The 13973-nt window shown below is 36.3% G+C and overlaps 1 protein-coding gene across 1 annotated transcript in view; it reads right to left on the bottom strand.

The window, feature by feature from the left end:
* Window positions 1–13973, bottom strand: part of TTN (titin) — a 243634-nt gene that overhangs the window by 96625 nt on the left and 133036 nt on the right. Inside the window, 19 exon segments of the mRNA XM_068949560.1 lie at window positions 169–435; window positions 538–804; window positions 924–1050; window positions 1174–1313; window positions 1845–2108; window positions 2246–2512; window positions 2624–2887; window positions 2979–3105; window positions 3614–3753; window positions 3910–4185; window positions 4389–4664; window positions 4875–5270; window positions 6139–6189; window positions 7420–9417; window positions 10418–10501; window positions 10726–10779; window positions 11165–11242; window positions 11756–11860; window positions 13424–13504. Coding sequence (XP_068805661.1) covers window positions 169–435; window positions 538–804; window positions 924–1050; window positions 1174–1313; window positions 1845–2108; window positions 2246–2512; window positions 2624–2887; window positions 2979–3105; window positions 3614–3753; window positions 3910–4185; window positions 4389–4664; window positions 4875–5270; window positions 6139–6189; window positions 7420–9417; window positions 10418–10501; window positions 10726–10779; window positions 11165–11242; window positions 11756–11860; window positions 13424–13504 — 5262 coding nt within the window.

The following is a 13973-nucleotide window of genomic DNA, read 5'->3' as shown; positions in this document are numbered from 1 at the left end:
TGCAACACTTCTGTGAAATTTTAAAATGATTTTTATTACTCTCGTAAAGGATAAACAGAGGCCAACCCTTCTCCTCCACCCTCCCCCTAAAAGACGTTCTGACCTGTTACTTTCTCATAAGACTCTTCTGACAATATACATGATGTGAATTCCTTTAGGTATACTTACCGAGAACAGTGAGTTTAGCTTCTGAGGATTTGCCCATAGCTTCCACTTTAATCTGAGAAGTATCATCAATAGTGAGATCTTTAATTGTGAGTGTATGGAATTTGCCATCATCTGTCATTGAAACCACTTTGCTTGTGTGTAATCGCTGGTCATTTTTGAACCAGATAACAGGGATATTTTCATGAGAGAGTTCCACAGTAAACACTGCAGTCTCACGCTCCTTTTTTGTTACATCCTTGAGAGGAGTAATGAATTTCAGGCGAATACCTATATCAGCAAAACATTTCATTAATAATGATATTACTAATAAAAACTATTCAAAGACAACTATGGCGCAAATCTTCCATAGAAAGGCAAAGTCAGACAAACCTTCAATAATTAGCTTGCCGCTTGTTCTCTTATCCTCAGCTTCAAACATATATTTAGCTTCATCCTCAAAAGCAACAGATTTAATAATCAGAGCATGCTTTGTTCCATCTGAAGTAATTTCAAATCTCTCATCAGGAGTGATCTCTTGTGTTCCTTTCAACCAACGGAAAGTCTTTGGTTCTCTCGACACCTCACATTCAAACTTGGCTTCATCTTTCTCAAAGACCTTCACATCACTTAGTGGAGTAATAAAGATGAGAGGCAATTCTGAAATCAAAGGAGAGCACTCTTGAGTTCAGTGAAGGGTCTACATAGGCCTTTTAGCTAATAATTTGTTTAAATGCGCTGTGATACACATGGAAATTTTGGCAAAGTGCAAATTGTACCTTTCACTTTCAGATTAGCTGCACTTTTAGCATTTGCAGCTTGGAAAGACACTTCTCCTGTCATATCCAGTTTGCAGTTATGAAGGACAAGAATATGTTTCTTCCCATCTTCAATGATTTCACACTCCTGGTGATAAAGAAAAAAGAACCCCCAAAATACGACCTTTATAAGAAATCATTCAGTAAACATCGTTACCAAATATGCTTTTCTAGTGCAAATTATGATTTAAAAATAATGAAGAAGCCTTACAGGCGAAGGCGTTAACTTTTCTCCCTTTAGCTTCCATATGGGATGGACATCAGGCTCAGAAATTTCAATTTCAAAACGTGCTGTTTCACCAACAAATACTTCCACTCCGTACAATGGGCGCTCCACTTTAATTAAGCGAGCTAAAAGCAAAAAAAGTTCACATCAGCTTTACTGATTCATTCTATATCCTAGAAAAGTAGCACTGGCAAGTATCTAGACTTTGACTCCCTACCCCCTCTTTTGAGAATTCAAGTACTATCACTGATAGATGTGTATCTAACCTCTTTTTAAAAAGCTTCAAGGTTGGGCAGTCGACAACCTCATTCTATAACAGGGCTAAAAGTTTAGTTATTTTTAGTTAGAATAATTTTCCCCATGATTAACCTAGATACCGGTTACAGTCAATTAAAAAGAATACTTTTTTTCCGACTGTAAATGGACATAGAGAATAACTGATGATCACCATCTTTACAACGGCCATTTAAATATCTAAAGATTGTCCCTCCTTGTAAACATTTGTAATAATTGTAAATCCAGGTATTTCAGGTCTTCATTATAAGGGCATGTTTTTTAAATGTACAATTTTTGGTGCTGTTCTGTAGACTCTGTTTGTCTGACAATGTCTGACAAAGGTTTCAGTTCTTTCCCTTAGCCAAGACAGGACTACTTACGCTCAACGTTGACGTTGGCATTGGTCTTGTCTGTTCCACAGTCACATTGATAAACACCCTTATCAGTATCTGCAGCCCTCTTGACCTTTAAGATACGGCGCAAGCCATCTGTTTTTATGGAAATTCTGTTGGAAGCTACTAGTTCTTCACCGTCTTTGTACCATTTTACTGGCACATCTTTGCTAAGTTCACACTCCAGAATAATATCATCTTTCTCCACAGCACTGTAGTCTTGTAATTTCACAGTGAAATACGGATCAGCTTCTACAAAAGGCATATTGGATATGAAACAGTAAATTAGTAATATCAATTTACTAAAACATCAATATTTTGTCACTTTCTATTTTTAAAAATTGTTTCTACATATTATATAGCATATTTCATATTATATATATAACTACCTAAGACTTTGAGGTTTGCTTGCGTGTTCAAGTCCTTGACTACAGCCTTTATTTCAGAGATATCATCAAGCGTCACTTCTCTCATTTCTAGTTTATGAACTTTGCCTTCGGAAGTAATAAGAACCGTTCTGCTTGTGTGGAGTCTCTTATCATTTTTGTACCATTTCACTAGCATATCTTCATGAGAAAGCTCAAACTGAAAGTGAGCTGTTTCCCCTTCTTTCACTGTTTGATCCTGTAGTGGTGAAATGAACTTCAGCCTCACACCTACAATGTAAAAAGAATTGATATGTAAATGCCATCAGAAAGAGGCTAATGTGCTTCTAGAAGATGCATTCTTTATTCATTTTTGTTTTATTTTATTTATAAGATACTTGCCTTCCACAAACAGTCTTGCTGTGGTCTTCTTGCCATCAACTTCAGCAGTGTATTCTCCTTCATCATCAAACTGAGAATCATTGATTACAAGGATGTGTTTCTTTCCATCTGCAATGATGTCAAATTTTTCTCCTATCTTCAGTATATCAGTGCCCTTAGACCATATAACATTGGCTTCTCTGGTAAGGACACATTCAAACCTTGCTTGGCGCCTCTCAGGAACAGTGACGTCTTTTAGAGGCACAGCGAAGTCAAGTTCAATTTCTAGAAGCAAACCAGAATATATCGCTTGTAAAGTGTACAGTGTGAACTCTGGCTAAGAGTGCATTGTACTCCATTTAGTAGTGCATCGTACCTTTCACTGTCAGGATAGCTGTAGTAACGGCATTAAGCGCCTGGTAAAGGACTTCACCAGCTTGGTCTAACTTGACTTTATGTAAGGATAGGAAGCGTTTTCCTCCTTCAGCTTTGATTTCACATGTCTGGAGAGATGGTAGACTTTGGTAAACAGAATGCACATTCCCTACTACTAGACTTTCTTGATAAAGGAATTCTTCGAACATTATTTTATACACAGTGAAGAGTCAGCCAGAAAGACTAGAATTATTTCTCAATAAATATTAACACTTTTACTCAAAACCAAATCTGAATAATAAAAATATGGTATACTTCTTCAGTCTTCCACACTTCTTTCTATTGTCAGTATCATTTCTAGCAATGTATATAGGAAATTGTTAACTACGTTCTAAATAAATAGTGGTAAGCCTTTGAGATAATGAAGCAGGTCAAAAGTTAGCTTTTATGCCATATACCTCTAAGAGAACCACATTTTTTAATCATCATAATGCTTAATCTTTCTAAGTTCTGGAATGAGTAACAACTATAGACCTGCAAACATCTTTCAGTGCAATTACCACAAAGACTCAAGGGAACCTGTTCACAATGTTCCAATTTTAAATAAACTGTGTGGTTAAATTCAAGGCTGCTTACAGGTGAGGGTCTCAGGATTTCTCCTTTCAGTTTCCATTCTCCAGGAATATCATCCTCAGATATTTCTGTATCAAAGTTTGCTGTTTCTTTTTCATAAACTGTAACATCTTCTAATGGTTTAAGCAGTGCAACTTCACGTTCTAGAATGCAGAAATTAACACATAATTATGGAATTAGGGCAAGCTTTCATATAGCTCTAATATCAATTCAAGTTATAGTTTTTTTTTTTTTATTAAGAAGTTTTAGAACATTGGCATATCAGATGATTAAATGTAAAACAATGAAAGCTTCCTTACCACCAAGGGTCAGCTTAGCTGAGTATCTGCGACCTTCAACTTCTACAGCATATTCCCCAACATCAGCAGGACCAGCATTCTTAATTTTTAGGAAAATTTTATTTCCTTCTTTCAAGATTTCTGTCTTGTCAGTTGGTTCAGCAGGAATTTCCTCATCTCCTTTAAACCATTTAATGTTTGGTGTATCCTTGACAACATCACAGGTGAAAGTAGCTGTTCCCTTTGGTTTCACGTGCTGGTCTCTTATAGGTTTTACTAACCAGTCCCTTATCACTTCTGCATGAAAAGAACATTACACAAAATTAGAGAATAACCGACTTTTACTACAAACAGGTGGTTCATATATAGAAAAAACAGATAAAAACTACAGAAATCTTATCTGCCAGTTTATATTGTAATACTAAGGGAAAAAGCTTTCCTAATTTTAAAACAGTCCAAATACTCCACAGAGAAAGGAGAACATGATTTTGATTGCTTACCTACTACCTTAACACAAGATGAACATGACAGCTCAGAGTCTTCCACAGTCACAGTGTAGGTGCCACCATCATCTTCATCTGAATCAGTGATGGTGAGGGAATGTGACAAACCAATAATGCCCAGAGCAAATTTCCCAGGCTTGTCTTTTATGATCTTCCCATCCTTCCTCCAGATCACACTTCTTTCTTTGTTAAGCTCACAGGTCAAGTACAGTGGCTGGCCTTTAACCACAGTGACTTCTTCTTCAAGTGTTTTCACAAAACGCACTGGGAGTTCTATGGGAAACGCATAATATTTTGATTTGTCTCATTTATATGCAGGAAGTGTGATGCAGAAATGCCTTACATATTAAAGCAAAATGCCTAGTGATTGATGGAAACTAATGGATGCATCTACCAACCACTGTAAATTCACAAAGTACTTGTATTGCTAGATTTAGAAAAAGTTAGACTTTAAATTTTTGATAAAGCTGAAACAGGGATTACCTTCAACAATGAGCTTGGCTGTAGAGGTTTTCTCTTTGTTCCCCAGTCGTAATACACATGTATATTCACCAGCATCTGACAGCTGGACATCAATAATATGCAGCTTCCTGTCTTTGCCATCAGCGATAAACCTGTGCTTTGGGCTCTCTCGGATGTTACTTCCGTCTTTCATCCAGCTGGTTATTGCAGTGGATGGTGAAATAAGGACTTCAAAGATTGCAGAAGACCCAACAGATTCCGCTTCTGTCAGCACTATGTCCTTCATCTCCTTCACAAACTTCAGTGGCACAGCCTTAAGCTGGTAAGTGAATGGAGGCTCTTCAGGAGGCTTTTCACCGCCACTGCCTGGCCTGAGCTTCCTTCTTTCTGCATCTGCTGGTGAAGGTGTCTTCTTGGCTGTAATTTAGATTCAGAAATAAATAAAAGAAATCCTGCTATATTGCTTTTGCTTGTAGGTATTCTGCAGAGCTGAACTGGAAAGGCCACCTGCTTCACTGATGCATTTCACAGTGTTGTCAAGGCCTATGCTTTTAATGGAACTTCAGTGGAGATAGCAACGCTACATTTTTGCGCTACAACTAATAATGTTAGCTCAGCTGAAAAGTCTGGCTCTGTATTAGTATACCTATGCTGAGCATGACTTGCTATGTTCTTTTCCACAGATTTACTCTTGACTGCAAAATCTCTTCTGTGGGGACCAAAACGTGGGAGAACAATCATTCATTTATTTCTTTAATGTGAAAGGACAGATGTTTTGAGCAAAATTGTGTTTAAATTCAATATTAATCTGATTTATACAGATTTCCCAGGGGGTCGGGAGGGGCAGCCCTCCCACTCGGCCTCTTCTTTGTCCTCACCAACAATCTGTATCCTGAAACGGAATGTACGGCCCTGTTCCCCTGGTGCAGCTGTGCTGGGAGGCTGCACAACCTCTAACTACATTCGTACCCCACCTGAGTTCAGTCCTATATTATACTCTCAGGACGTCCAGCTACTGAGACAAGAATGCAAATGTAAGCAGGGTTAACTCTTATTCCCCATCAGTGGCTGAATCAGCTGAAATTTTGAAGGGAGTCTCATTAAAAGTGTGCCTCTTAACAAATACTGCTTAAGATCATCCAGAATGTTACAAAATTCTTTACAGGGTAGAATCTAATTTAGAACAATACTGACTAGTCATTTTTGCTTAAAGCGTTATTTGTAATTAGAGTTCAGGAATGCCAAGCCATAGGAATCACAGGTATTTAATTATAACTCTTCTTACCTTTGATTGGACTGATACCCTTTGGAGTTTCTTCCTTTGGTGGCTTGGCCTCTGAAGTAGAACAGCAATAATATCAGGAATACAGTCAAATAAACACATATACTAAAATAAAGACAAACATTTCTTTTACAGAGAAGAAAGGAGAAGATATAGGAGAAGATATAAACATATATGTTTATACAACTTATATTGTCTGTGTTCGAATGGTATATTGAATATCTTGAAGGATGGGAAAGCCAAACATTTTGCATTCAATTTCTTGTCCTGCCCATTATTTTCTAAAAGTCTGCAATTCCCTGTCACTTAACTCTCAGCTAGGCTCTTGATCAATGAGACTAAAGTAAAAAACCTGCAAATAAATACTTGGTAAATGGTAACCAATGAATCTGAGCAAATCAAAAAAAAACCCTTGTAAAGTAGGGATTTTTTATAGGTAAGTAACAGAAGAAACTCCCCTCAGTGTTTCAGCTCATCCATAGTGATACTGACATCCAAAAGCATACCACTAAGTGATGTCAAGGAACACTGATAAAGAATCTCACGCTCCTCTACCACCTGCTCAAATGCAAACAATTAGAAACCACCACAGTTTCAGTCTTCACATAGCATTGATCTAACTATGTGGGATAACCACAAAAAATGCCTGTGTCTGATCTCCCCACTTGTCAACCAAAATAGCTTACGTACCTATTATAAATTATGTATTATTTTAGAAAAAGGGTACAACTGTACTAATGAAGCCAACAAAAATATAAGTTGTATAAATTAAATATATGCTCCAGGACAAATGATATTCTCACAAGTGAGGAATGTTCCATCAGTTGCACAAGTTGTGATAGATCATCTCAAACTTTTGAAAACATTTCCAACGCCATGCTGCTTCTCATCATCATTTTGTGAAAGGTAGTATAAAAGATACTTTAAATGGGCGAATGATATGAATGAAATGCAGGACATTTTATCTCAGTGGATGGAAAAACAAATACTAGAAAGAATGCGTGAGTTTTTCTGAGAAGATAATGGCACATAACATGATTCAGGCAGTCTTATAAACATGTAAGATTAAGACAATGAACGTAAATTACAGTGATGTATGTACATACAGGTAAGACAAACATGTGACAAGAGTGGCTGAATGTCATTTCAGACAGCTGATAGAATAGATGAACACATGCGTGGCATTAAAGAACAAAGACACACATCACAATGACAAATGGTATTTTCTCCTGAAGTAAATGGTATGAGCACTTTGTGGAAGAATTTGGCAGTAGTCTTCCTCACCTCGCTTTGCATGAGACTTTGCAGGAACATCCACAGCTTCTTGTGACTCTCCAGGTTCATCCACATCCCAGTCCTCACTTGAGAGGCTACTAGCCTGCTCAATCACATGAGCAGGTTCTGATTTCCAGGATTCTTTCTCTCCTATAAATGGGTCTTCTACTTTCTTGGGAGTAATTATCTTACCTATGCTTGAGGAGCAAGGAACTTCTCCATTTGCAGGGATTCCTTTGCTTGATGGTGTTTTATCTGAAAGCTTTTCCTTCTCTTTTCTCTTGAGGACAGATCTACTTTTGCCAATGCCATGCTTAACTGCTGATTTTTCATCTGATATGCCTTCTGTCACTGGAAGTTCTCTTCCAGAAAGCTTCACTTCTTCCACAGTCAAAGGAGATTTATTTTCTTCAGTTTTAACTTTGCTCACTTTTTTGAGAGCTGGAGGTTCTCCCCTTTCATCCTGAGTGGTTTGGGGAGCCAACTGAACTTTTTGAGGTTGCTTTTTATCATGGTTCCTTGATGGCTGAATAGGAACTTTCTTTACTGACTTAGATCCATCAGCTATTTCATTGGTGACTCCCTTTTCATATTCTCCTAAGGAAGCTTTGCTTCCTGCTCCTTCTCTTGTAATCACAGTATCAAGTTCTTTTTCCCCAGATAGCTTTTCATGGGGGGTTGATTGTCTAATTTTGTCCTTTTTTAAGAGGGTGCTGAAAGTAGTTTTGTCTTTCTTCTCTGATGCAATCCTTTTGCCTGTTTTATTATCATTGAAGAGTACATTCTCAATCAACAATGGTCCTGAACGTTCCCCATAATGAGCTTCAGTGGGTTCTCCTTCCTCTGTAGAATATTTTCCTCCTGCTTTCATTTCCACTACTTGTGGCTTAATGGACTGCTTAAAGATTTGGCAAGCTCTTTTTCTGGGAAGCTCCTCATCTTCAGTGGTTTGTTCCAAGTCAACATCATTTTTCAATATTGGTTCAGTCTCCTCAGGCAATTCTAAGGAATCTAGTTTTTCTGATGTAAGGTCCAGATTCTCATCTTTCTCATTGTTTTGAATAATTTCCATTTTCTTTACTTCTTTACTAAGAATCTTTTCTATAGGGATATCAGCTACTGTGGTACAAGATTTCTCTGTCTGGTGAATTTTCTTTTCTATGTCATACTTCTTCACGGATTCTCCAAGAGGAACTTCTTCAGATTTCTCTAGAGTAAAATCTCCTCTTTCTTCTTCACTTTTAATCGGAGGTGTTTCAGCTATTCCTGTCTCTGTGATATCCTTTACAAATGAAGCTTTACCCTTAATGGGAAATTCTTCAGGTTGCAATCTGATTTTTGATTTTCTCTCTTTTCTTAGGACTGTTTTCTGGTCTCTGTGTCTATTAGGCTCTCTGGAGCTATATTTAGGTACAGGAATTGACTCAGCTGCCTCTTCTTTTTCATGCAGAGGAATCTTTTCTTTGTGAGGAACACTAGTCTTGTCCAGCAGTCTCTCAACAGCATCTTCCTTCTGAATGACTAACTTAGTTTTACCCCCCTTTTCTTCACTGTAATCTCTTTCCATATGTTCAGATGCTAAATAAATCAATTTCATTTCCTCATTAGGTGCTTGTGGTTTATCCTCTGCATAAGTGACTTGATCTATTGCAGTTTCTCTTTTATCATATGTAAGAGTAGTAGTCTTTCTTGAATTTATACGTGTCATTTCTGGCTCCCATCCTTCAGGAGCCATCATAAAATATTTAAGATCCTCCTTAAGATTCTCCTGCTCATCTCCCTCTGGCTTCAGTATTCTATAAACTGGTTTTGGCAAGATTTTTAGCTCAAGTGGCTCTCCTGCCTGAATGTCCAAAACTGTCTCCTTAGGACTTGCACTTTCTTTCACACGCAAGTGTTTCTCAACTGAAATCTTCTTTAACACAATTGACTCAATCTCGTCTTCTTCCACTGGGGGCATTTTACCTTTATGCTTTAGTATAGATGGTGCATCAGGCTTTTCTGCAGCTACAAAGGTTTCACATGTAATTTAGAGAGTTAAAATCCATAAGAATAAGCATCAGGAACAATATATTTTATGACAATATTCCCAGCTATACCTGAAATAAAATGAACATAGAACACTTCTTCCTTCACACAACACAAAATTACAATCACAAAACGAGAGAAAGATAAGGATAGCCCACGCAAACAGCACAGAGGATCTAAGTAAACTGCTGTTAGGCTACAGACTGCTGCTAGTACTACTAGTTTTCCAATTCAAATGCAATTCAGGTTAAAAGTAGCAGAAAATGACAGCTTTCTAATGCCTACGTGGCCACCTCTATAAAATGGATTAGCAGTGTCACTGCAGGTCTGGCTACATAACAAAATGCCAAGAGGCATTAAATGGGCTTCTTAAATGCCCAAGGTCTGAACTGCACTGTAAAGTGAGGCCCTTTGAAACACGGGTGAGCAGCATGTACATCAATTCTACTGCTGAATCTGAAACTCTGAGTGCTTTAGGGGGAAGGGACTCTTTAGGGTTCATTTTTCACAACAGATCGAACCTGGGTCATAAGCTTATCAAATAAAAGTAGCAATATTCTAGTTCTTCAATATTAGTGCCACTTTTCATCAGCACTTCAAAAACAAGTTACAAAGCAGAAAATCAAACAACATAGCATTTTTTTAGAAACGTGTAACTTTTCTTTGGTTATACAGAAAATACAAGATGCAGTTCACAAGACATACATAAAGGACATAAAGAACACCAAGGAATCAACAGAATACAGATACTTTGTAGAAACAAGAACACAGATTCAACTGAATTGTATATCACAGAGACATAGGTTCTTTTAGATTAGGTGACAGAATCTAGTACAATGGGATCTTGAAGAGGACCTTAAATCTTCTTGGAACGAATGAGTTATATGAATGTACAGCCCTTAATTCTCTTTTTATCTTGAATGTAATTAGGTATCTCAGAGAGTAAAGCCCTATGAACGGAATAGAATTAAGATAATACCTGCTTTCTTTCCAACCACAGGGACTGTCACTGGAGCGGTAACAGTGGGTGCTGGTTCTGCTGCAGGTTTTGGAGATTTTAGAGCTGTAGAAAAGAATAAGAGTACTCATGAATTTGCTTTACTAAATACTTTTGTTTTAAGTACAATGTTCTCTATAATGTTCTGTAAAGTGTGTGAAACTTCCACTCCTCATAGTTCTAAAATTGAGATATTTGTGTAATGTATTTGTAACCAGAAATCTCTGAATGGAGAATATAAGATGCACAACAAAGAACTGCAATGCTATTCATGACTAAAGAAGTCTTACCTACTGCAGGTTTAGGTTCAGGTGCAGGAACTGAGATAGCTGCTGGCTTTGGTTCTGGCATTTCAAACACAGCAATAACAAATAGATTAATCTACATGTCTTATAGTCTTATTGAACATTAAAGTTAGCAGCAACAAAACACAGAGAGTTAATGGAAGACAGACGTTTTTGTTTTATATTTTATGTAGCCAAAAAGCAAGAAATTAGTTTGAGATAGACTCTCTAGAAGCAAGACACAATGGAAAAAAGATGTATTTTTCAAGCACTGAAGAAATAAAGACAAAAAAGAAATCCAGAAGAATGCAAAGTGGTTAATCGTGACAGAATAGTCATGGATAGGCTGGATGATAGTAATGCATTATTTTAGTACAATATGACATTCAGTGATGGACATTGTTTAGTTGCAGCAGTAATGAAAAGAGCCGTCACACATTTGTACCTTTTGGTGGTTCAGGCACATGTTTCTCCTCCTTTTTTATGACAGGTATCTCAGTTTTCTTCTTAGGAACTTCTGGGACTTTAAAATATTATTTTTATTTTGTAAGATATAATTAAATACCTTGAATACCCAAATACTATTATCTCTGATATATTTAAAAGTTTTCATTTTCTGTACACACAGTTTCAGATGTTTGTAAGACTTAAGAATATGTAATTTTAAGACTGAGATTTGAATAAATCAGAAACATTAAATGGACAAAACGGCAAATATTTGCAAGACCTTAACTAAGCAAATATTTGGATTAACTAATTGTTTCAGTGCAGTTACATTTTTATATACATTATAAAATATTTGTAAAGTTCTCCTCTATACACAGTGAAGATGGAGAAACAGAATCACCAAATGCAGAATTCAGTTCCAAATGTGGGTGTCAAATTTGGTTTTGCCTTCAGAACAGTGTAATTCATACAATTACGCTAATGAAAACCAAATCTGGTTTCCATTCCTGAATTTCTGAGAATACTGCTTAAAAGTGGGATCTTTTGGGGAGTTATGTCTTATCAGATAGATATGAATGTAATCCAGTACCTTCGGGTTTCTTAATTTTTTCTGTTGGTGTGGGTACTGGTTTAACTTCTGGTTTAGGTTCTTTCTCAGGTTTAGGTTCTTCCTCTTCTGGTGTCTTTTTAAGAACTTTAAAAGAAAAGACATTTCAGTTTTTAGAGCACTAATAAACAAAAGACTAAGACAGTGAACAAGACAAAATATTACCCATATAAACACAATAAAGAAGAAATAAGCATCTAAAATATGTCATTTAGTATGAATGGAAGATTTTGTATAACTACTTAAGATATTATTGTGAAAGCATTTTTAATTTCAAAGTCATCTAGAGCAAAAAGATACTTTAATTAAGAGAAGTCCCTCTGAGGGGAAAGATATTTTTAACTGTTTACACCAGAAGAAAATTTCTTATCGTAGTACCTTCATGGAAAAAACATGATGGGTACATACCTCTAGGGGGTAGTAGAAGTAATTACTATAAAAATAATGAGTTTTTTTAAAACATCATCAATTTACATGTAACTATTCATCAAGTAGAATATTCTTTAATAAGGATGTTTCATATCAAATTAATTTTAATCTTATCTGCAAATACCCAATACGATATTAAAAATGTTGTAACAGGTTAAATAACATTGCTTCAGTTCTCTTATGTTTGCTTGTCAATACATTTTAGGTACCACTGTTAATGTATCTTATCTGCACATTTACACTGAGTGAATATTCTATGAAGTTTTATTCAGCAGAAAAATGGCTTTATGTAACATTCGAGTAACTTATGTCATTCCCATGTCTTCTTGTGGGATAAAAAGTATATGTGTGATATTTAAATGATGAATTACCATAGACAGCTATGCATTAACATTGCTGTTACTGATGATTTTCAGGGACTAAATGCACAATTCTGGATTAAACTCCTATTGACTTCAGTGAGGGAACAGGACTGAATCTTCCACTGTAATGTTTGAAGAGCTCAAGTTTATATCAGATCTCATTTTTATTTTGCTTATTTTTGTCCTGTCAGATTATCTATCTTAGATATCTAATGAGACTGTCATCCAAAGAACTGAGTATCTATCTTTTATGTTTTCTGAAATTTGAAGGTCAGCTGCAAGGTATATGGACATGAATGATCTCCCCATAGTTTTTCTAAGAGAATGGGAATTAGTGCTTTCCTTTTTCAAAGCAGTAACTGAGCATGAAATGATTTATAAAGTTCCAAACTTGGCAGGAAAGGATGACTGATGTTCATTAGTACCACTGGATCCCTGGGGTCTGCGAACTACTTCTAAGAAATCCATAAAAGAGAATATAGATGCTACATATGTGATTTTCAACAATGTTTACACTGTCACTGGAAAATTTTTAGAGGTCCAGAAACTCAAGACAGGTGAAAATTGCCAACTTTACTATTAGCTTTCTGAAGAATAGCAAAACAGAAGAAGAGTGTTACAGGGAACAAGATTCTCAGCGTTATGCTCTGATTTCAACATAGATCCTTTGGATCTGGTGGATTTTCAAGATGTCCCTGCTTCATCATGCAGCTAAAAAGTCCTTCCCCAAGAAACAGACATCAGGTAGTACTTCATTCATGTAATTTTCTACACCACACACATAAAGCAATGTTACTTAGTGAAGTGTACAGAACAATCAAAATATGCAGGCTTTTAAAACAGAGCCAAGTTACTATACCTCTTTTCAAAACAACTTCTTCTTTTGGTGGAGGGGTAACTTCAGGAATTATTCTGCGAGGTTTCTTTACAAGTCCAGGCACTTAAAAGAATATTATTCCGGATTTTATTATGGGTTCATAGCAGTAATAAGAGGTAACGAACAATTAACCACTCTAGACACACAAAGCTGGTCCAGCTGAACATTCAAAGCAAACATAAAACTGCTGAGATTGAAGTTGATAGTTCTAATCCTTTTTCTGTATGTATTTGTGCACAGTAGACTTATAGGTCTATGCATAAGAGGAAATTCTCATAGAAAGCAGCAAAAGAGAAGTATGGTCTGACAAAACTATAAAAATTATGTATTCAAAGAGAGTTATCATAGTAACACTTTAATCTCCTTTTCCTCTTTCATTATGCCTATTATACCTCATGTTACCTATTTGTTTAACTGAACTGCCAAATTATGATACTCATAAAGATCAAGCTAGTTTAATTTCTGAACTCTGAATAGCATTAAGAAGAAATGTTTACTGTGTTGCTTAGCTTGCTTAAGTTTTAGTACATGT

Source organism: Struthio camelus, chromosome 6, assembly GCF_040807025.1.
Source record: "Struthio camelus isolate bStrCam1 chromosome 6, bStrCam1.hap1, whole genome shotgun sequence".
NCBI lineage: Eukaryota > Metazoa > Chordata > Aves > Struthioniformes > Struthionidae > Struthio > Struthio camelus.
Note: the sequence above shows the minus strand (reverse complement) of the source record. Positions and strands in the feature narration are given on the sequence as shown.